This window comes from Dendronephthya gigantea, unplaced genomic scaffold, assembly GCF_004324835.1.
Source record: "Dendronephthya gigantea isolate DGI-Jeju-01 unplaced genomic scaffold, DenGig_1.0 000011F, whole genome shotgun sequence".
Lineage (NCBI taxonomy): Eukaryota > Metazoa > Cnidaria > Anthozoa > Malacalcyonacea > Nephtheidae > Dendronephthya > Dendronephthya gigantea.
The window spans coordinates 2,713,388-2,736,695 of NW_021163021.1; the positions used below are offsets into that span (position 1 = coordinate 2,713,388).

Genomic DNA, 23,308 nt, shown 5'->3' on the forward strand with positions numbered 1-23,308 from the left:
TTCCAATTAACATTACAGGTTGAAGGAAGCTGCTGCAATTTGCAGAAGCGGCACACAGCTTTGTTGGATGAAAGAATCTCGAGGCCTTGTTTTTGACATCCATTACAGGACAGGGTCTTGGAAGCTTGTTGGACTCCAATAATTTTGGCCATAACTTCTGTTGTTGTGTCAATTTCATGCTCATACGCAGCAACAGGGGCATCAAAGGCTGCAGATTCAACCGCAGAAAACTCTTCGTTCTTCGGTGTGTTGAGATAATTTTCGAATCTGGTACACTTTATTCTTACATTTTTCAAGACGTAAGTGTGGTCTACATCAAGAGTATTGACAAAGTCGCCCCATAGAACCAGTTTAATATAACCACTTGGATCTGCTACGATGACATCTTGTTTTTTGACCCTGCCAAAGCGCGTTGCTTGTACTTTCTGACCCAACACTTTTAGGACTTTCCCTTTAATAGTTATCAATTGCTCCGACACCAAATTGGATACTGAAGAAACGGAGACAGGTTCTCCAGTTGCAGACTGGGATAATTCTTCAGAAAAGGCAAAGTCGACCTCGCCTTGTTCGACTGGGGTGATCGTGGTATACTTTGTTATTGTTACGTTGTTTTCATCATTTCTTGCTCGTTTAAAGCTTGTAATCTTGACTGGACTTTTGGTGGTTGCGACGGCGCTCATCTCAGATCTCTTTTCTGGCGAAAAACATACGCCTCTCAGTGCCCTGTTATCACACTGAACCACACAGTTGAAGTACTTTCGTTTTGATTCAGTTGCTGTTTTAACTTGCGAAATGTTGTGCAAATAGCACAACAGGGTTTCTACATATAACACAAAAAGGAATGAAGATAAGTATTGAATAACATCGACAGCTGGTGGAACTGGTGTTATCAGACCCTGATCAAAATACACTGTTTCGATAATTACGTTATTTGGCCTCGTACCCTAGCTTTCATGAATCGTGAGCCAATCGCCTTGCGTCTGTTACTATTATACCTATACAAGACTTACCTGGTGGTGTATTAGAATTTGGATCATCAGCCATCTGCAAAAAAGAAATGTTATTAATGTTGTTACTGATAACTTTATTATTTTAACAATAATTCAAAAAAATAGAACTTACTTTATTTTGATATGACCTCAGCGGAACTGTGAAAAGAATACTTCACTGTCTTATGAAAAGCAAGAAAGCTGATGGTAATTAACTGTACAGTAGCATAAAGTTTGAATTTACGAACAATTAAGCAAAAATAAATACAATTACTATTCTACGATTATAACTTTTAAAATAATTCCCCGAGGAAGCGGTAAAATTTCCAAAAAATAAAATTAAAGATTTTGCCCTATAAATTGTTCAAATGTTTTTTTGGCCATTTCATGTAATCTATCCTCCTCTTTTCGTCTGTACTGGAATGTTTTCAATGAATTAAGTTTTGATAAACGCTCATAAGTCATAGGCTCAATGACACACGATGAGAGTGTTCTCACTCTACTTAAAGCCACATATGTCATTCCGGGACAACTTTCTTTCTTTCCAATATTAATCCAAGCTTTAGATAAAGTAAGACCTTGACTTTTATGTATTGTAATGGCCCAAGCTAATCGTAAAGGGAGTTGTTGCCTTTCATGGAATCCATCTAATGACTGGGTAGTAACATTGATGGGGCATATTGGTACATAGTTCGAGAGTGTCTGACAAAGAGATGGACCTCTGTAATTATCAAATTTAACAACAACTGCTATTGGCAGATCAGGAGGATGGTGGTTATTTTCATATATAAAATATTCAACAGTGCCTGTCGCACCATTGCAAAGACCAACAGTCGGCCATAAATTCATTGTCAGCATAATCTTTGCACCCTTAGCTAAATACAGCACAGGCTGAAGGCCAGAAAACTCATCTGCAGGAATTTTTCGAGCGGTGGCAGAAGAATGTCGAGCGTTTATTTGAGCAATTGGTTTTTGAAGTTTGACAAGGTTTTCATAATTAAAATTAGCAACTTCCTCATTGCTATAAAACAATCTTGTTGCATCATTAAATTCGGATAAATTGGAAATTTTTAAAGGTTGTCGAGTCAAAAGCAGTTTCCAGTCATCTACTGTTGATTCACCTTTTCTTAGCCTCAGCAATAACTCTCTAAATTGTGTTTGCTCTGGGTCATTTCCCTGTACACGCTGATTAACATCGAGTTTAACTACATTATCAAACATCTGATATGTAACATATCCCTGTTCACCAATACTATTCGTTGGTACCGCATGATAAAGCGGCTTGTCTGCTACTGGAGGTAATTGGCCTGGATCACCACATAAAATCATAGATTTACCACCAAGCAATCTGTCTTGGTAACCAGACACTTGCTTACACCATCTAACTATCCAACCAAATGTCATTTGACCAAGCATGGAATATTCGTCAATTATGATATAATCAATTTTGCTCAAAGATTCTTGTAATCTTATCTTGTAATCTTATCGAACCAGTCAGGTACATTTTCCTTTGCGTATTGTGTTTGAAGAAATTCTTGCCATTTACTGATCATATTTTCATTTGATGGCTCTACATTATCCCAAGCACTTTCTTGTGTTATTTGCCAAGGCTTGTATTTTAAAAGTTGATATTTGCAATACTGAGAAAAGTTTGGACCTGCTGGATTTGGTGAATATGTAGGAAAAATTCTAGGAACTACATTATCTGGAAGCTTTGCAAGCTTATTGTTCACAACTTTAAATTGTGTCGCAAATTGAACAAAATTTAATTTGGCTGTATCAATTGCACTGCAGTATTGCGCACGATTAGCGTAAATATCAAGTAGGGAATTGTTAGAACAGAGTTCACCATCTGCTGAAAACACGTTATTCCTGCGTGACCCATTCAAGCAAACAGGTATCACATTGAAGCTTGAACTGTGAAGTTTAAGAGAGAGCAGATGATGCATTGTTTCTTGTGCAGCATAATCTCTTTCACCAACAGTTTTCATAATAATTTTTTTAATAGCTTTATGAGAATTAGCATTGCTAGGAGTATTATTTACAATCCTGTTAAATGCTTCTTTAAGCACAGTGGTCCTAGGCTCACATTTTGCAGTGTATTTGGTAAGATACTCGACACAAGCATAGTGTTCAATAACTATTTGTATATCACAATTCGCTCTCCAACCTTGCAGTTGAAGCTGCTGGTGGTTATTTAGCCGAGAATCATTTCTCCTTGTGACCATTTTAGCTCTAAATTGTTGCTCATGACCATTAGTATTAACTTCTTCAAATTCTAGCCTCGTCTTACAGCATTTTTCCTGTGGATAATTAAATCTACATTTTGGTTCAGAATTAGGGGGCTTTTTTCTTAAGCAATAATTGGTGCTACAACGTGTATGGCGTTGAACCATATTTAAAAGATCACAAAAATCGTCATGCATATCACCATCTGAAATGTCATCATAGCGCTTTTGGCATGGATGTGTTTCTGGTCTAAGCCACAATCCATCATCTGGTGGATTTGGGTTCAATGTAGAAAGCAACCAATCTACATACTTACAAGCTAATTCAGAAGCTTTCTTACCAGCAATAATATCATTGTCGAGCGCTAGTGTGTTTTCAAGTTCTTTGTTTTCATTTTTGAACCTTTGTGCTATGAAGCCCTTAAGAGCAATCTTAGTTAGATCACACAAACCAGGGTCATTGTTTAGTTTTGCAATCCCATGGCAATGTATACCAATGCAATCTATACCAATGCCATTTGGCATCAAGTGTTTTGTACAACCAGTGCTTGATGAAAATTTCAAGTCTTTGAGTAAAAAACCAATCTACAATATGTGGGTTATTGATTACTGCTTGTCGCCTTTCTTCACTAGTGGCATTGACGCTCCCAAGTAGTGCATGTAAATCTGGCCAATGCATGTCTGCTGATGAGAATGTAAAGAAAAATGTAGGGGTTCCAACTGTTGTTACAATGGCTTTGAGTTCTTCTCTTACTTTATACCAGTAAGCATTAAAGCCAGCAATATTTGCTACATATCGGGATAATTTAGAAAGAAAGGCATTACTGTTACTAGAACTTGTAGCCATTTCACACAGTTCATCTATTGTCACCTGGATTTTGTTTAAGAAATATTCCGCCTTGTTGCAAGGTTCGTTTTCTCTGTATCATGTTAAATACCCAATAGCTAAACCTCGGGTGACTGGCGAATCTATAAATCCAATTGCCATCAATGTTTTCAGCAAATTTGATTAGGTGCTTTACTCTTTCAGCCAAAGGAATATCCTTTAAAAGCGAGGGATTTGTTGGATCTCCTTTACCAACAGGAAATAGTGTAGGAAATGCTAGTGTAGCTAAAAAGGGTGTTTCATATTCATTAATGGGCTGGTCATCAACTGTGGGCGAATTTATTTTTTCTTTTTGACAAATATGATTTTGTATGGCAACTACTTCTTGTGGTTGTGTTTGATTAACTGGCATAAAGCTACTAACTTCTGTTGTCTGATTATAAACTTTATCTTCATCATTTTCAGTAGGAGGACCCAAGTCAGGTAACGTAATTTCTTCAAGCACACTATCACTAATAGATTCAACAGTCATGATCTCAGATGGTACACCATCAACTGGTAATGACTCCAAAGCTTGTTTACTAATAGTAACATTTTTATAATGTGGATTGTTTTGCAAAAGCCATAATAAAGCATCCTGCACTTTTTTCCTTCTAACTTTTACATCTTTAAATGTATTGCCCTGACCTTTCATTTTTACTATAATTATAGACAGGTCCTTAGGATACCTGGGCAAAACTGATGCAAGCTTTTCAACATGCTGAGGCAAATTAATGCAATGTCCAGAATAAGCTCTCTGCCCACCAGGTTTAACATAAACCCTCATTATTGGAAGGGTTAGCATTAGCAATTAGCATTTCTTCTGTTTGAGTTAAACCTTGTAACTCAACAGGTACTGATCCTGGTATCATGGCATTGTCTTCAGAAAATCTTTTTGGAATGTTTTTATCTCTAGAGCATCGTAAGCAAACATATGTATCAGATTTTGGTTTGGTGTTGATTGGCCATGCCTCACAGCAGACTGTGCATTGGAAAATTGAATATTGCATAGATTTGTGAAATTGATTCATGTTGAATTTTGCCTTTTTTATGCTATCAAATTCATTCAAATATTCAGTTTTAACTGAGTCGCCAAGATAATCAGAGGCACTGGATGCCTTTTTCTTTTTAGCACACTTAGGGTTCACTACATCTTTGCTTTCATTTGCTCTGCATGATTTATTGAATGTGGTCTGCTTTTCAAGCCGGAGTTTTTTTGCATGCGTAGTTTCATTGGATTGCTGTTGCTTAGCAATTACTCTCTTTTTTGTAAGCATTTCTTTTCTTTTATTATCAGTTTCCTTGTCTGTACTTGGTAAAGTAGAGACATAATGTTTATTATTCAGATAACCCAGAAAAACAATATTTTGCCTCTGAGGCAATTTAACAGGTGTTATAATGGTTGCATTTGGATTTGCACTTGAATCAGTAATATGAATAGTACAGCAGAGTGCATTTGCCACTGCTTGCATGATTATGTTATCACACCAAGTTCCAGCTTTGGACATTTCCTGGATATATCTATCCCATGACATGTGCACAATATTTTCAATATAAAGGCTTGGATTGTTAATTAAATGTTTATTCCAGCAGTACGAATTTGAAAATGATAATCTGATTTTTATACAAAGCATGGCCCATGGATGCAAAAAAACAATCACCAAGTGGACCTTCACAATCATGGGGAACTCGACCTAGTAAAGCTAACTTTTTTTCTAAGTTGATCCACAACAAATCCCAGTCATGAGCAAAAGTCGTATTTGCTAAACAAATTTCATTAGTTGGTGGTTTTTTGCTAATTATAACTTTTTCTTTGGGAAGCAATTTTTTTCCTCTATGATTTTTATTATTACTTTTTTCATCTCTACTTAGAAAAGTAGAAACATAATGTTTATTATTCATATAGCCTAGAAAAGCAGTTTTTTCACTCTGAGAAAAATTGTTAACAGGTGTTATAATGGTTGCATTTGGATTTGCACTTGAATCAGTAATATGAATAGTACAGCAGAGTGCATTTGCCACTGCTTGCATGATTATGTTATCACACCAAGTTCCAGCTTTGGACATTTTCTGGATATATCTATCCCATGACATGTGCACAATATTTTCAATATAAAGGCTTGGATTGTTAATCAAATGATTTATTCCAGCAGTACGAATTTGAAAATGACAGTCTGTATCATTATACAGAGCATGACCAATAGATGCAAAAAACAATCACCAGGTGGACCTCTGCAATCATGAGGCACTCTACCCAGTAGAGCCAACTTGATCCACAACAAATCCCAGTCATCAGTACAAATATTATTTGCCAAAGGCATACCGCCACACAAGCCGAATTTAGCACAAGCATATCCTTTCAAGGATGAAATATTATATTCTTCTCTGACACAACTGCCAGATATTGTATCCAAACGTAACCCAGCCGAATAACTGGGTTGTGCATATATATTTCTGTGACCACCTTCTATAGACATGGTCATTGTGCTCATATGAGACCCAGCCAAATAACTGGGATTTGTGTAGATCTCTGTGCGAACACCTGCTGTAGGCACGTTGGCAAAGTCATATTTTCCAACGCTACAACTTGGCGAATTTACATAATCAATAATGTACATCTCATTTACATTACTTGACAAAGTAGAACATGTTGACCAGGTATCTACATCACTGATGCAAAGCGATACTAAATTTGCTCTAAACACAAACTGATCGAGAAAAATATTACTCTGATTACAGCTAGGAAATGTCGAAAACAGTGCAGCGCCGAGTTTCGGACATTTCATCGTCTGATTTCTACTGGAAAAAAACTTGATCCAAAGCTTTCTGATTCTTTGATAAATATATGTAGTCATATTGAGCATAATATATAAAAAAAGAAATAGAAATTTACTTACCCTTCGAAGAAAACAGCAATAATCAACGCCCAAGCAACAATTAAACAGACTGAGCACATGGAAAAGAATGAAAATCAACTGTCTTGCTTATAAGTAATATCAATGACTTGGTTATACACGTCATGCTCGAGTAATAATTTCATTGGACAAGATGTCACGACATCGAGGCTAACTCCACAAACATGAATTCTCAAATTCGCGTGGCATATCGAAACCCCCCGCAAAGACACAATTAGAATGCGTTCTCCTTCGTCGAACGCAATAAAGACGATGAGAGGCTTGAATAGTTGAATTCCAGAGAGAACAATCTCTTAACTGCTGCCAGTAACCACATTTCGTGAAGTGTGATGAAAATGATGGAACACAACGTGGGTTCACGATGCCTTGACGAAGATGACGTCACTATCGATCTACATATGATTGCGGAAATCGCGGAAAGCGCGATTTGCCGAAAGATACTGGAAGCTAGCTTCTCAAATATTAGTATACGAATAAAAAATACAAATTTGCTATCAGTGGCGGATCAAGCCTGCGCGGGGCCCCTGGCGCATCATTATTGGCTAGTTGATGCCCCCCTGAAAAAAAATTTTACGAATAACAAAAAAAAAGACAAGAAGAAAGAATCGGAAAAAATTTATAAGTGATGAAGACAATAATATTTACAAACAATGTTCCGGCAAAGCGATAATATTTACGAACAATGTTTTTGCAAAATGTTTTATGCAAATGGCATTTTTCTAGCCTTTGTAGAAGCAAAATCATTTGCTAGCTTATGGAAGTCAAGCGATCGTAAAATATCGGATTCCATGCTCATTATCGATAAGGCAGTTAAACGTTTTTGTGCCATCGTGCTGCGCAAGTCACTCTTTAACCGTTTTAGCTTTGAGAATGAGCGCTCCCCAGTACAGTTACTAACCATCATGGCAAGATAAATTCGTAAAGCAATTTCCACATTTGTGAAAGTTTCACTTAGCTCATTTTCTTTGAGACTGAGAAACATCAGTAACTCAACGGACCTCTTCTCGTCTTCCTCTTGTGGAACTCTCATCTTCCGAACACGTGCTCCAGGTTGCAATGGCTCGAAGAAATAATTAGTAAACTGGACGAGCTCATTAGGGAAGGTTTCTTCCAAATCATCTGGATAGGCTTTAGCAAGATTTCTGGCAGCAGCTTTCACATCCTCGTTGCACATGCTGCTAAGCTGAGAAAGAAAGCCAAATCTCTCAGAGACGGTTTTGTAACCATCGATTCTTTGTTTCAGAGCAGCGCAGATATGATCGATAATGGTATAGAACACTTCCACACGAAATTTGACACCAGCCCGCAAGACTGTATTCTCAGCTGGACCTTCGTCGCCCAGAAAGATCCGTTGATTTCGTTGGCGAGTACGTCTTGAAGAATCTGCATACTCGCTATGGCCACACTTTTCTGCACCTTTCTTCTCGTAATCATCAAAGTCCTCTCGGAGTTGCTCCACAAACATCAAAAGTGAATCCAACAAATTTACGGCAGAGTTCAATGGTAAACTGGCTTTCTGAAGAGAACAACTTGTTTTCTGAAACCGTTGTAGGATGTCATTCCACAATTTGAGTAAAATTGCAGTTTCAAGCTTTTCAAGACGTTTTATAAGGCCAGATGCTTCGTTTCTTGTTTCCGCCGATTGGTCTAGGTCAGCAGCCATTTCTTTTAGGGCATTCTTGTTCTGTTCGTAGCCATTGTTCAGTGCTTTCGCTGCATCACCTCGTTGCTGACCGGCGTGTCTCAGACAAAGATTTATCGACAGGCAGTCCCTCAAGATTATTCTTCAGAATTGTCCAGCGATGAGTGGATCCCGAAAAAAAATTGTAGAGACTCTGGATCAGGTTAAACATTTCACTGCCGTCTGAACAGGCCTCTGCTACATGTTTTCCCACCAGATTTAGCGAGTGGGCAGAACAAGGAACATACGCGGCATATGGTGAACTTGCTCGAACAACAGCTTGCACTCCTTTGTACTTTCCGCTCATGTTCGACGCATTGTCGTACGACTGTCCACGACATAGTTCAATTGGAATACCTTGCCCGGCCAGAAACTTCAGCAAATAATCGGCAATTTGGGCTCCAGTATGACCATACATGGGTAGAATTGTCAGGAATCGCTCGACAGGACCGGTGAATTTAACGTACCGGATTGTTACTGCAAGTTGATTAACGTGCGTTACATCTGGGGTGGAATCAACGGATACGGAATAGTGAATCAACAACTTGACTTCTTCTACAACGGTAGAAAGAACTTCTTTGCCCATGAGAACAATAATCTCTTCGCAAATTGACGATGACAAATAGGAAGCTTGTCCTTTGCCTTGGTTTCCATGCTTTTGGATATGCTGGGCCAGAAAGGGGTCATATTCGGCCAAAAGCTCCAGAATAGGCCCAAGTAATTGCTATTGTGTGCTGACCCAATGTGCTCATCTTTACCGCGGAGGGCTAGACCACGTTCGCATAAAAACTTGATGACACTGATCAGTCGCTTCAGTAGCTCCTGGCCATATGACACTTCATCCTGGTATTGCTTCATCAATGCTGCATCAACAGTGCCGCCTCTCTGCTTTCGTTTGTGCAGTGCTGTTTTCATGCTTAGAGATTTGCTCGCCTGCATGTTTCCAGTCGTTATAACCGACAACAAACTGGGAACTGGAATTCGTAGACATTACTTTGCACGCAAAACAGTATGTCCGCCCGGTTATTTTTGAGTAGCACAGCCATTTGCGATCATTTTCTTCTCGCCTGTGCGTGGAATTTTGGTGAAATATGGAAGCTGACAGTAACGATAAATCTGCTTGTTTCCACATTTTTTGGCTGATTCAGTAAATTTACCTAAATTGTCAATATGTCGACAGTCATCGCTTCCGTGTGCAATCCAGAAGTCATGCATACCATTAGGTATTTTATCAGGCCAAGCACCAAGATTGTTTGTGAATTTGCGCGAGTCGAACGCTAGCTCAGGTTGTTGAACATTTTTCGACGCGTTGCTTTCGGAAATATCATCATCCCTAACACGCTCGGTACCGGTTTCGCTAGCATCTTCATCAGCAGTTGCAGCGATGCCCTCAACGGTTACGGAATTTTCATTGATCGCGTTGGAATGATCTTCAGAAATAGAAACATTGGTAGTGGAACTGGATTGCGAGACAGTGGCATCACGACCAGTACTAGAGGTTGTCAAGTAAAACTGATCAAGACGGTGCATTTTCGCTTGTTCCTTATTCTCTTGCTCTTCTCGTTTTTTTTTTTTTGCGTTTTCGATAGCAGACAAATAATCAGCACGGCCAAGGTCTCTTTTCCTACCACCGCCGGATTCTCCAGACATACCGTTCTTTTACGCAATTAAGCACCTGTGACTCGTTGAAGACAATATGTGATGTGTTGTAAGCTTGGCCACAATTTTACTTTCCAGATGCGAAATTAGATGCCATTCATAGCCCATAACAAAACACCAAATTGACATCTAGAGGAAACACTTGAAAGTGGAAACTTTGGCCGCTACTAATCAGTTGCCAATTAACCACACGATTTTCCACAAAAAGTATTATGAAAACCTGAAAACGTTGTATGGTATTCCATACATATTTAACTTTTATTAACCCTTTATACAGCACAGTTGCTTTGTTTTGGCATTGTTTTGGCATTGTTTTGGCAACAAAATATTCCATCCCCTCGTGTATGGGGGCTTGGGCGCAAATGAAATTTTAAATAGTGTTACATCAAGTACTGCAAGAAAGAATTCATGGATAAACATGGCGGCCAGATGCAAGTCTTTTTTGATGGAATAATTTCAAGCTAAACATTCAAGCTAAACATTCAAGCTAAACATTGGTGAGATTGAAATCCGAAACCTCCAACGTCTTTTATACAATCTGTTAATCTGGCAATTGCTCGACACCGTGTGCTTGCCCGTGCAGGCTACAATATACAGTAGACGCGGCATATCCTTGAAAAAAGATGAAAAAAGACTGGCTTTGCGATGCGTGGGCATCCTTAATAGCGCGGGGCATTTGCCTTTCTGTTTGCCCTGCAACATACAGACAATATCCTTGAAAAAAACTGGCTTTGCGAAGCGCGGGGCCCTTCAAAAGCGCGGGGCCCCTGGCACCTGCCCATGCTGCCCCCTTGATCCGCCACTGTTTGTTATCTTGTTCGAATATTTCAAACAAGTTCTAAGCAGCTTTTTGAAATCGAAAACGTTCTTAACTAATTTAAAACGATAATTAAAACTTTTTATACGGGCTTGATGTTTATAAAATTTAAACATCACACAAAACGGCAAATGTTTTGTGTCAATCACAACGTTTTGAGAACCTATGGCTTAATTTAAGCCGGTGACTAATAAAATGTGATATATAAACATACTATTATCTCACATTTTCAAAATAATTCCATATGACGGTCTGTGAACGTTTATATTTCACAGTTCTGAGAACGTTCTGTCAACGTTAGTGAAAGACGTAATGAGAACGTTCCTATAACTTTTTGAGAACGTTGCTATAACATTGTGAGAACGTTCAAGAACGCGCGTACCGATTTGTAATTTGATCAGTCAATATAACAGGCAAAGATACGTTCCGATAACGTCCTGCCAACGTTGGTAAATTACGTAAAAGAAAAACGTTCCAATAACGTTCACACAACGTTGTGTGAATGTTTGGTCCAACCTAACCAAACCAGAACCATTATACAAGGTTTGGTGAACGTCCGTGCTAGCTGGGAATGCACTTTGGTATGTTTTATATAAATTTAAGGTTATGTTTCAAATTGCAAATTGAACATTTTTAATTACTTTTATGGCTGTTTCGCTCTATATCAGAGCTCGTCAGCATGCCTAGGACGTGTTGAAAGATGTTGATGAAATTTTGATAACATCAGTGAGTCCGACATGGACAGCCTGGCCCAAAAGGGTCTGGGGGTTTGAAATCAGAGTTTTCCTTCTCTTAGATGGACTGCCTACCATGGCTAATGAGCTCCATCTACCCAGAGTTTTTGAGTTTAGCTTTTAATCAAAATCTAGTTTTGTGTTTTTCAACAAGAGACTGCACTGAAGGTGGAGGAACTGCAGCTATATTGGGGGCAATCCTTCTAGGGTCATCACTATCCAGACCAATTCTTATGTCTATGGTTCCCTCTGAACTGATCCTTTTTGCAAAGACCTTAAGCAAGAGGTCAGTAATATATGTATATTCCTTCGGCACTAGGACTCTTGTTCGGCACCACTGCTTTGTCCGTTTGCTGTATTTACGTCCATATCTGGAAAATAAAAAAAAACACACAAAGTCAATGTTGAAGTAGCTAACATTCATTTTTTGTTCGTCCATATGAATATATCTTCCCTTCATGCCAAGGAATCAAAATTATGGTCAACCCATTAGGTAAATTCATTTAATACTAAAACATAGTGTGAAGGATAAAACAATATAACAATCCACTTACTTTGGTTCACCATCAGCTGTAGTTGCAAATGCTCTACCTCTGTGGTAATTAGAATCTAAGGCAGCTAGAAGGTTCCTTGCTTTGTATACTGAGTATCTGGCAAAAAAAAGAAGGGTTCTTATATCATCTGAACTTTGTGTTTGAAATAAAGTAATGGTTTACATTTTTCAGTTATACCGTTTTTGATTACTTACGAATAAGCCTGGCGTTTGGCAGCATACATCAAAATCACATTGTGATATGACTCTAAGAATCCAGTGTGTCTAAAAATATATTTTATAAAAATTTTAAATTTGTATACAAATGAATTTGTCTTCATAAAATACAATAACAAAATATATTAACATAGCATGACAAATATTACCTGAAATTGACATAATAGATCAATGTGTTCAAGAACCGCACATCCAAGACAATCTTTGAGAGAGCTTTGTGTGCTGTTGACTCCTTTTTCAACCAGGGCTTTGTTCTTGCTTCTTCACCCAGTGGGTCATGCCCACATTTCCCTCTGTTAATGCCCTCCTCAACCACCCATTCATGTTCATTCACAACATGGTGAAGAATGCCAATCCACTTCTCCTGTTGAAGGAAGACATGTATATATGATGCATGTGAGTTGCTCATTTTCACTGAAAATATATTAAAAAACTATTGCTTTATTGTTAGCAATACTTTACAGGCTTACCTTGAGATTCTTGGAATTTTTGTCACAGGTCTTCGCACAGTGCCAGAAATGATTCCGGAGATAGTACCCAAAGTAGCAACTGATCATTTCCTTTAGCCTTAGCTGTCTAAAAAGCAATGATGGATTTGTTTGTATTTCACACACTATATCAATATGTATAGAATAACTAATTGACTAAAAAAGTAATTCTTCATGGTATACATACAGCATTCATTTTCTTTGTGATGTTTTTTGCACCATGCCACATATCATTCTGATGCACAACCCTTTGTACTTGCTTTCTCTTTCTGAAAACAATTTAAATCACATACAGCAATGACAAAATTAATTAAGAATAGCATAACAATAAAAGAAAATGTCCAGCAACTCTATTCAGTTTGACAATATAGTTCATGGAATATATAGACAGTCACACACTACAAATAAAGGATACATACTCATCAATGCGGCAGTTTCCAGGTGGCCATCTGTCACAACTTCTTTTAGAATCATTGGCGAGGCAAGCAGTGCATCCATCCCTCTCTCAAATCCTATCCTTTCCATATTATTACTTTTCCCTGCTGCTTCTCTCACATCAACAATGCTCACTTGAACAATCGCTCTATCCTGCGTATCTGCCAAACTGTATGTACAGTGCTGTGCCCTGGGGAATCATTTCTACCATCACCACTCAATATGATTTCTTTTCCAGCTTTCTCATTCCATAACTTCTGTTGGTGTTCACTCCAGCACTCATTTATAGCAGGGATGATGTACAACTTCTGATACTGATTAAACAGTGTAGATGAAAAATACTGCAGTTACAGAAGTTGAACATCAGCCCTACTTTGGTATATGAGTTTCCAGATAATAGTAATGCTGATGCAAGCATCAGATTTCATGCTTTCAATTTAGCACAGGATGGTTGAGCTGCCCATCTTCCACCAAAATGACCAGCATTACAACTCCATGAATCAACAAGGCATGTCCCAATATATGTCTTTCTATATGCTAAGACACGACCACATCCCTCTCGTTTACAAACACACCCATGTAATGAAGTTAAAGGTGACATGAGGGTGTCTGTAAAGACAATGCATTTCTCCATTTTGATTGCTTCCGCTGGGCTGATCTCCTCAACAGTTGACCTGTATTCTGATGGTTTAGTGCTACTTGTTCCACCTCTGTTTTTACCATCTTCTGGATCATCATTTAATTCACCTTCATCATGTCCTTTGATTGTTATGTTGAGGGTATCATCATGTAAAGGGTCTTCTGTTGCAGTAAGTGTTCTAAAACATGATTTACAACCAGACATAAAATAAAATGCTCTCAAATGCACATTGTATAAAGATAGTAATAAGAACTCTTTTAAATGTACAGCAATAAAATCAACTTACTTAGAGCTTTCACCCCAAGGATTATCCAGGTCATCAAAACTGGAATCACTACCCCCCTCTCCTTCACTGGCAGTAATTGTGTCTTCAGTTAATGAAGTCCTTTTAATAGTACTATAAAAAGAATGTATAAACAACAATACACCATATATATGTATTAAAAGCTATTAAAAAGTTGACAGACCAACCTTTGTGTCTTCGCAGCATGTGGTGAACTGTCAACATCAGACAACAGTCTTTTTCTCGCTGATGACAGTGGAGTTGAGGAAAGCACTATGCAAAAGACATAAACTAGCATGTTATTAACGTTATTCTAGGTTTTTAGAGTTGTCTGTAAATGATATAATATGAAACAACTGAACAGAAATCCACTCACGTTGCGACGGTAATCTCCCTGTAATTTGAGGACTAATTGTCACTTTTTCGGACGTGCCTACTGTCTGAGTTTCGACGTGGCTAAAATATATATAAATTCCAGACTGAAAAAAACTGTTAAATAAAGAGTATTCTAACACCAATCTAATATATCCTTATATCTTACCATGTTTTCTTAGCTGACACTTTTTGGTACAAATTAAGCAGCATCTCGGCAACTTGTTCGTCTGTTTTTAAGTGGTTCTCCTCTTTAACCGCTTTCCACCTATCAAAAGTTTCAAGGAGGCAAACCTTCGTAGCATTTCTTTTCGAAAAATACTCTTTTCTCTTTGATTCTTTCTTTTTTTCACCGCAAGAAGCGGGATTTGTTGATGAACTCGAAGGTTCTAACTCCTGTGAGTCCGCCATCTTACTCGAGTAATAAGTAGACAGCGCGCAAACTTAATAGTGGAGACTGAGACGACTCAAAATGTAAACAAAAGTGTGAGCACACTTCGTACATGCGCAGAAGCGACTGTAACCTGTCTTTAATATATTTATGGAAATATTTTCTATTCATTTAATGAAAACTTTTTGTGACTTTTGTTTCTTGGGGTCAGTGGGTAATGATCAAATACCCTAAACCTGACATTGATAATGACAAACTACATTTGATGATACTGATCATTAAACAAAATTTCCATATTTTATTTATTATAAAATTTACCAGTGTACAGGGTGTCTAAAAAAAAACTCAACCACTTAATATTCTAAAATTCATATTGTTCATAAGCTCAATAGATTTTACGCCCATTTTATGCTAACTGTCGACCTTGTAAAATAAGTTGTAAATAAAAATTTACTCATTAAATACTTTCAATTCAGCTCGTTGGTTTACGCACCCGACTTTGTTTACGGACGATTGTGCCGCCTGAATATGATTACAAGCTTTCTCGCATTCCAGGGGCCAAATGTCTTTTGTGTTGTAGAATAAAGAGGATATTCATGAATATTCAGTGATTGCGTTTTTTTTATACACCCTGTATATTGCTGACTAAAATACATCAATTATACAAGTACAAATACAAGTTTACCATTTTGATTTGTCTCCTTTCATTTAACATTTATTGCATCAGATAAATTATGGCTATGTAAAGGTAGTTCAACTGAGTTACACTCATTGGAGCAATTCTACTGATTTTAGCAATTATTAAACATGCAACAATTCGACTATTTTAACAATAATAAATATTAATCAATTGTATATCTGTAATTAATAGCATTTGCTACTTCAAGCATTTAGTTTGGCATATTCAAATATTTAGTAAAACCATGTACAGGTACTATAAAGAATCAAAACATTAGTTCTGTCTGTCACAGTTCCTGCCTTTAATATCCCGTTGGAAATTAAATTTGGTAACAGTTCCTGTCCTGCCTTATCCAGTTGGAGATTAAATTTACGAACGGTTCCTGCCAAATTGGGAATTTTGGTAACACTTCCTGCCAATATGCAGTCGGACATTAAATTTGCTAACAGTTCCTGCCTTATCCAGTTGGACATTAAATTTGTTTCTGCCTTACCCAGTTGGAGATTAAATTTGCTAACACTTCCTGCCAATATGCAATTGGAGATTAAATTTGCTAATATAGTTTGGAAATTTTGGCAAATGCGCCTGTTGAGTCACCTGGTCGGTGAAGTACCTTGTCCAGTGCTTGACATGTGCTCGATGTCTGTGGGCTTGCATGGTGCAAACTCGAATATGGGGAGTAGAGAAGTTTCTGGTTATGTCCATAACCTTTCTTCCATAAAGTAAGGCCCAAAAAAGAAGTATTTTGACTTTAACCTTTAAACTGGGAAACAAGTTGTTGTGTGATTGATATGTTTCTCTCCATCAAAGTGAAGACGCGCTGAAGAGGCCTTGGAGACATCCTCTCCTATTAAGATCACAAAGTCTTTGGATGACAAGAAGCAAGGATCGACAGATATCTTAATGGGCGACAAAGTTGTTATTGCCCATCTTAAAGACAAAGATTTGCCATTTCAGAGAGAAGATTTGGTTCCCCCGAATATGAATTTGTCTATGTTGCCCATGATAACGCCAAATCAACTAATAATGCTGCAGGCAAAGGTTGGTGAATTTACAGAAACCGGAGAATGTTCACCCAATTTAATGCTAGCGATGGTAGAATTGTGAGTGTCACTTGCAACAATAGTAGACTTCAAAAGTCAATCTTGACGATGCTGAGCCTTTTTTTTAATAGCTCACCAATACCACATTGTTTGTTATTGATTGTTGGGCACACATAGTTTGTTTTGTTGTGCCAAGAGACCTGTGATAGAATTTCACTTAAATTGTTGTTCACTTCAATCAAAAGCGACAATGTTTAAATATGTGTTATTTTACTTTATATCTATTATTTAATCAGATACATTGATTTGATACCATTAACTATTGGGTAAATATAGTGTGTTATTTTGATGGTGATGTATATTATATTTGGTGTTATCTTAATAAAATTATTACCATTTGCGTTCAAGCTTGCGGCATGTGATTTTAAAATGTATGTTTGCCGTTTCAAAACGTACGTTTGCTGTTTCAAAACATAGGTTTTGTCACGCCCCCTTTCATGTTTGTGTTATTTGTAAATACAGTTTTAAAATACTGAATGCAGCTATTTGAAAAAAGAAAACTGCGCCTATATAGGTTTACTTTTTCAAAACATGCATTTTGAAACGGCAAACGTATGTTTAAAACATGAATCGTATGTTTTATTGTAAAATTGCATGCCTCAAGCTTGAACACAAATGGTAATATATCAAGCGGCGATCTGTTAGATGTACAGGTGTGCCTTAGTTAGCGAAAACAGAAGATATTCACAAATCTTGTGAATAGGTAAGACGTATACGGTCGTGTTTGATATTTCATGAGGAATGTCAAGGTGCTTTTCGTTTTCTCATTTACCTCGACAATTTTGTCCTGCACAGCAGGCAATTTGTTTTGGTGGCAACAAAGTGTTACACACACAGAGTGTTAGCAAAAACAGATATTCATAACTCTTGTGAATAGGTCAGACCTATACTGTCGTGTTCGAAATTTCACAAGGAATGTCATGCTCCTTTCGCTTTTCCCATTTACTGTGCAGACAATTTTCTACAGCGCAGCAGACGATTTGTTTTGGTGGCGCAAGCAGCCGTTAATTAAGCAACAAAGTGTTACACACACATTTAGAACATTCACAACTCTTGTGAATAGGTGATACCTTTACTGTTGTGTTTGAAATTCCACAAGGAATGTCCTGGTGCTTTCGGTTTCCCCAATTCCCAATACGGTGCAGACAATTTTCTTCAGCACAGCAGACAATTTGTTTAGGTTGTGCAAGCTGCCAAATGATGTAAATAAAGGTGTAATCAAGTTAAAGAATCAATTAGATATAATAAGCAAGTAAAGTAAGTTAGGCTGTCTGAAACAAAACCGATGGGGGGGATCTGGCTGCCCTGGATAAATTCCTCAATTCCCCAACCCACCACCCAGGAATCACCAGTTTCCCCAAAGCACCTTGCACAACCAAGATCTAACCATCCAACTTTGAATATTACCCAAACCACCATATCCTCCCAAACACCAACCACATCTCCAGTCACTCCAACCTCAACTGCCCCTCCCACAGCCAACACCCACCCACATCCCCTAACATGCCACTCCCAACCTCAATAAACATCCCTTCTCTCACCACACCCAACACTCACAGCCCCACCATCCTCGCCCCACACCAACCATCCATTTCACAATTCCACAATCCATCAATTCCCACTAATTTTAGCCACACACCATCCACCACCTTCAACCAACTTGTTGAACTCCACAAAACACACTCAAACCATCAACGCCAACAAACCATCCTCAATAAACATATCAATCACCACACAGCACCCACTGGTTTAACTATCAAGTTACAACCCTGGATTCAGTTGTCTTCAGAACACCAGCAAGCATGGAACAACCATATCCAAAACTGCCAAACACACCTCACTTCCATACTACACCAGCACCACACTCAACAATTGGAAAAAAATTGCTAAACACATAGCCACACTCTCCAAATCTATCCAAAACAACTACACAAAAGACGTCTCTATCACAATTCTCTACATTGCCAGCACCTCTAATACAAAACAAAAACATAAAAGAAATAAAAGCCGCCACAAGTCAACCCATCAACCACCATACAAATGCAACAAATCCCACCACACCCATGAAACAACACCACCCAAACAACAAATCCACACCAAACCCACCAAACAACACCACCCACCCCCCCTATATTCAGAAACCACTAAATCTGCATCCCAAACCAACACCTCCACCCATCAAACCAACACAAACACCTGTACCGATGTCCAATGAGACATTAACAGCAACCATCCACAAATGCCTGGTGGAGAAACAGACACAATTAACTCCCCACCATATACAACATGTTCATAAAAGAAAAGCAATAAAAACATTCTTTCATGACACCACTCGACGGAAAGCCTCTCACAAAAACCGGGATAAAAAACATCATGACCAAATCACAAATCACACCAACAATAATCTCACAGTCAACCTGACAAACCAGACACACCACCGCTCAAATCCTTGCTTTCAAACGGCTTGAAATTCATACCCACACCCACACCAGACAATACCAGTCTAAAAACAATCACTAATGCATGTAAACAATTCAGACGCTCCATAAATTATCATTATGATTTCGTCCAACAAACAACCAAACCCTCTCAAAACCATCAGCACTTGGCAACCACCACTCCCAGATAACCCTAACCTCATCTCATACATCTGCTCAGTAGCGGAATCCATCAACCTCACCTTCAAACATGGAACAACACATAACAAACCTCACTGAGGAAGGAACAAACTTATTCACCTCACATAACATTTACAATAAAAAATATGTCATAGGGAGCTATTGTTATATGGTCTACTCTCGTCTATGATAAAGAAACCCTCTCTCAACTCAATGACAAAAAATACTACAAACACATACAGGCCCCTCCAACATCAATCATCACAACACAAACCACAAAAATCACACAGTATGTCAAAGATCTCTTTAAATATGGAGACATTGATTACAAAACCATGACATACCTGTTACCATGCTCACTCTCCCGCATACCTATCTTCTACCTACTACCAAAAATACACAAACCTGGAAATCCAGGCAGACCAATCATATCTGGATGCGATTCACCAACAGACAAGCTTTCCTCATTCATTGACACGTTTACAACCATTCTGCAGCTCTCTGCCATCCTGCATAAAAGACACAAATCACTTCCTACAAATCATTTTCAGCATTAAAACACCATTACCACCAAATAAAATCATAGAAACCATTGATGTCAAATCCTTATACACAAAAATCCAAAGATTCCAAACATGGGCGCACATGGCCTCTCCGTAAAGTCATACATCAGTTCCTTGAATATATACTCAAGGATAATTACTTCACCTTCAAAAACAAACTTTACCTCCAGAAACATGGTACTGCCATTGCCCGAAAATGGCACCCTCATTTGCAAACATCTTCATGGGTGCACTGGAGGACTCTTTACGTTCATCTGCACCAAACCACCAACATCCTCTCTGTGGAAAAGATACATAAATGATATATTTTTACTTTGGACACACGGGAGGATGCATTTAAAACATTTACCACACATCTAAATACATTTCACCCAACCATCAAATGCGAGGTAACACACTCCACAAAAAGTGTCAACTTCCTACAACAGTATACATAACCTCTGAAAACACTCTTGAAACCACCTTATACATCAAACCAACCAACTGCATGCCTCTCCTACAAACAATTCACATCACCCAAATTCCTGCAAGTAGGGCCTCATCTACAGCCAAATGTTAAGATACAGGAAGATTATCACTAAAGATGAAGATTTTCATCAGAAAGCTCAAAATCTGAAAGTAGCCCTCATAGGAAGAGGCTACCATGACAAGGATATCCTACCACACATTAACAATGCTGCTACATTCACTCAATCACCACCCACAACCACAAGAACCCTTTCAGACGAGACGCAAAAAGGTCGATGTTTAGAGGGCACCATTTCTGATAAAGAAGGTCGAAAATTGTTGGATTCAGCTTCCAGTCGCTGGAATCTAGGAACAACCTGGATTCTCAATCTGCCTGAACATTCAGTATGCCCGGAATGTAGTGTACTCTTATCAAGACATTGTGATTCAGACACCAATCCCATAGGTTTTTGGCTAGCTAGGACAATAGAAGAGAGTGTGTGCCCCCTATCTTGTTTATGTAAGTTACTGCCGTAACATTGTTCATTAACAAAAGCACTTGCGCTCTGGCCCTGGACTTAATGAAACATTTGACAGCTAGGGACCCTGCTAGTAGTTCTAAGCAGTTTATGTGATACATGCTCTCCTCTGGGGACCACCTGCCCCCTGTGGAAATCCTTGGCAATAAGCCCCCCACCCTTGAAGGGACGCATCCGTTTCGATTGTAAGATCCGAAGCCTGTTGGAGGAGGGCCTTTCCATTCCATGCAACTAGGTTGTCTTTCCACCACTGGTCCTCTCTTACAGCATCCTGGTCGAGATTGACCAGGGCTTTGTACGAGTTTTTTGCATGTTGGAGGTACCGGTAGTGAAGTGGGGCAGGAAACACTGCCTGTATCGATGAGGACAGAAGACCTAGAAATTTTCCTCGCTGAAGTGACTGGGTTGTCCAACAGTTGTTGACAGCTTTGTATTACTTTCTTTAGTTTGTCTTTGGGTAGGCTCAAAATTAGATTGACTGAGTTTACTGTGTACCCTAAAACTCTATTTGTTGTGAGGGTACTAAGATTGATTTCTGGTAGTTTACTACAAACCCCAATCCCTCTAGTATATTAAGGGTCGTTGCCACATTTTTTAAGGCAAGCTGCTTTGATTCTGCCATTATTAGGAAGTCGTCTAAGTACGCTATGAGCCGGATGCCTCTCTGTTGTAGGACTGACAGAACCGGTTTCACTAGCTTCGTAAATACCCGTGGAGCACCTGCGAGACCAAATGGGAGCCCTCCATAGGAATCAAAGGTATTTAAATCTAGTTTTACTAGGTAATCGTCTTTTCTTAAAAGATCCTTCAACATGTGAATTGAGTCCATTTTGAAGTGTTCGTATGGTAGAAAACTGTTCAGAGGTTTTAAATTGATGACTGGTCGGTGATCCCCACCCTTTTTGGGGACAACGAAAAGCAAGCTGGTGAATCCTTGCTTGGCCTGACAACTGGTCGAGACAAAATGAACTGCTTGTTTGGCGAGCAGTTCCTGGACTTTCTGATCTATTATGGTTTGGTCTTTATTCAAAATAAACATGATTGCTGGAGCATGCACCTGTACTTGGTTTGTTAGAAATTGAATTTGATAACCTTGAGAAACCTGAAGGACCCAATGGTCGTTTGTAATTTCTTGCCATGCTGTTAAGAAATGTTTTAGTCGACCCGCCATTGGCAGGCTGAGGTAATTTACACAATTTCGAAACATACCTGGTGGTAAATGGTTTGGACGCTTTGCAGGTATCACTGTCGCTTTGGTTGGAACTGGCGTGGAGAGCTGAAGGTGTGGGCCCTGCCACGGCCGCGGAAGAAGGGGTTTGGGTCCTGGAAACCATGTGTTGCTTGGTAAAATTTTGGGCGGAAGAAACCTCTGCCACCTCGGAACCGCCCTTGAGAACGCCGAGGGGCAGCCCTACAAAAAAACTGTCAACCAGCCAGTTTTGCCTGGGCAACAGTGTTTGCCGTTTCTGATCGTAGCTTGAGTCGAGATTCGAACCCACTACCAAATAATTGTTTTCCCGAGTCATGATCCGAGATGAGTGTTTGTATCGTCTATGTCACTGATGGTGGAACATTTTTACTTACGTCTTCCGGAGGATTGTTCTGGATTGTAGAAACAATTTCAGCAGAATTTCTTTTTGCATCCATTGTTGATGAGGAGCGAATGAAAAAGACGCGGCCCTGGAGAAGTCAGCGGTATTGGTGGTAGAGCGTATGAACTTTATGTTGTTGTTATTGTTGTTACTTTAAAGTCACTGTATTATTAAGGAGTGAATAAAGGACATTGCATTGTTAAATTGAGCCGAGTATTTTGAAGTATAATTCCACAATCCACCTTGGAACAAACACACATGAGTTGAAATATTGCTCCAAACGTCCTCCAAATGGGAACTCGTAATTATATAATTTGAATCAGTGAATTAGAATATACAATTTGTCATTAAACCGGCCGCTATTTGCAACATCGTACTTTAAAAAGTATAGAAGTTCAATTGTTGAAAAATATAAATAAACCGCATGATACATTCGCTTTGTCTTACACTTTGCCTTTGAAATTTGCGCTTATATAGTTATATTAAATCTTCAATCCTGTG

At 38.7% G+C, this 23,308-nt stretch overlaps 3 protein-coding genes and 1 long non-coding RNA gene across 4 annotated transcripts; all 4 read right to left on the bottom strand.

Annotated features, from left to right (window-relative positions):
• Positions 1–655: 655 nt before the first annotated feature.
• LOC114518550 lies at positions 656–1,155 on the bottom strand. Its single transcript, XR_003686501.1, has 3 exons — positions 1,123–1,155; positions 1,011–1,044; positions 656–820 (listed from the first exon to the last, which is right to left on the bottom strand). It is a non-coding gene; the product is annotated as an uncharacterized LOC114518550 (long non-coding RNA).
• Positions 1,156–1,383: 228 nt separating this feature from the next.
• On the bottom strand, positions 1,384–2,393 carry LOC114518701 (ATP-dependent DNA helicase PIF1-like). Its single transcript, XM_028538704.1, has 2 exons — positions 1,493–2,393; positions 1,384–1,406 (listed from the first exon to the last, which is right to left on the bottom strand). The coding sequence occupies exons 1-2, from the start codon at positions 2,391–2,393 to the stop codon at positions 1,384–1,386; spliced, it is 924 nt and encodes a 307-aa protein (XP_028394505.1).
• A 5,304-nt stretch (positions 2,394–7,697) lies between these two features.
• On the bottom strand, positions 7,698–8,660 carry LOC114518702. The gene has a single exon (XM_028538705.1). The coding sequence runs from the start codon at positions 8,658–8,660 to the stop codon at positions 7,698–7,700; it is 963 nt and encodes a 320-aa protein (XP_028394506.1).
• Positions 8,661–8,715: 55 nt separating this feature from the next.
• On the bottom strand, positions 8,716–9,264 carry LOC114518703 (zinc finger MYM-type protein 1-like). Its single transcript, XM_028538706.1, has one exon. It carries the CDS (start codon positions 9,262–9,264, stop codon positions 8,716–8,718), a length of 549 nt encoding a protein of 182 aa, XP_028394507.1.
• Positions 9,265–23,308: the final 14,044 nt, after the last annotated feature.

Excerpts from the sequence above, each read along its gene's own strand:
- LOC114518702 (XM_028538705.1), bottom strand. The coding sequence starts at position 8,660 with ATGGCTGCTGACCTAGACCAATCGGCGGAAACAAGAAACGAAGCATCT.
- LOC114518701 (XM_028538704.1), bottom strand. The coding sequence starts at position 2,393 with ATGACATTTGGTTGGATAGTTAGATGGTGTAAGCAAGTGTCTGGTTAC. Across the intron at positions 1,407-1,492 it reads AATGACATATGTGGCTTTAA|TACAGACGAAAAGAGGAGGA; the intron begins GTAGAGTGAGAA and ends AAAACATTCCAG.
- LOC114518703 (XM_028538706.1), bottom strand. The coding sequence starts at position 9,264 with ATGGGCAAAGAAGTTCTTTCTACCGTTGTAGAAGAAGTCAAGTTGTTG.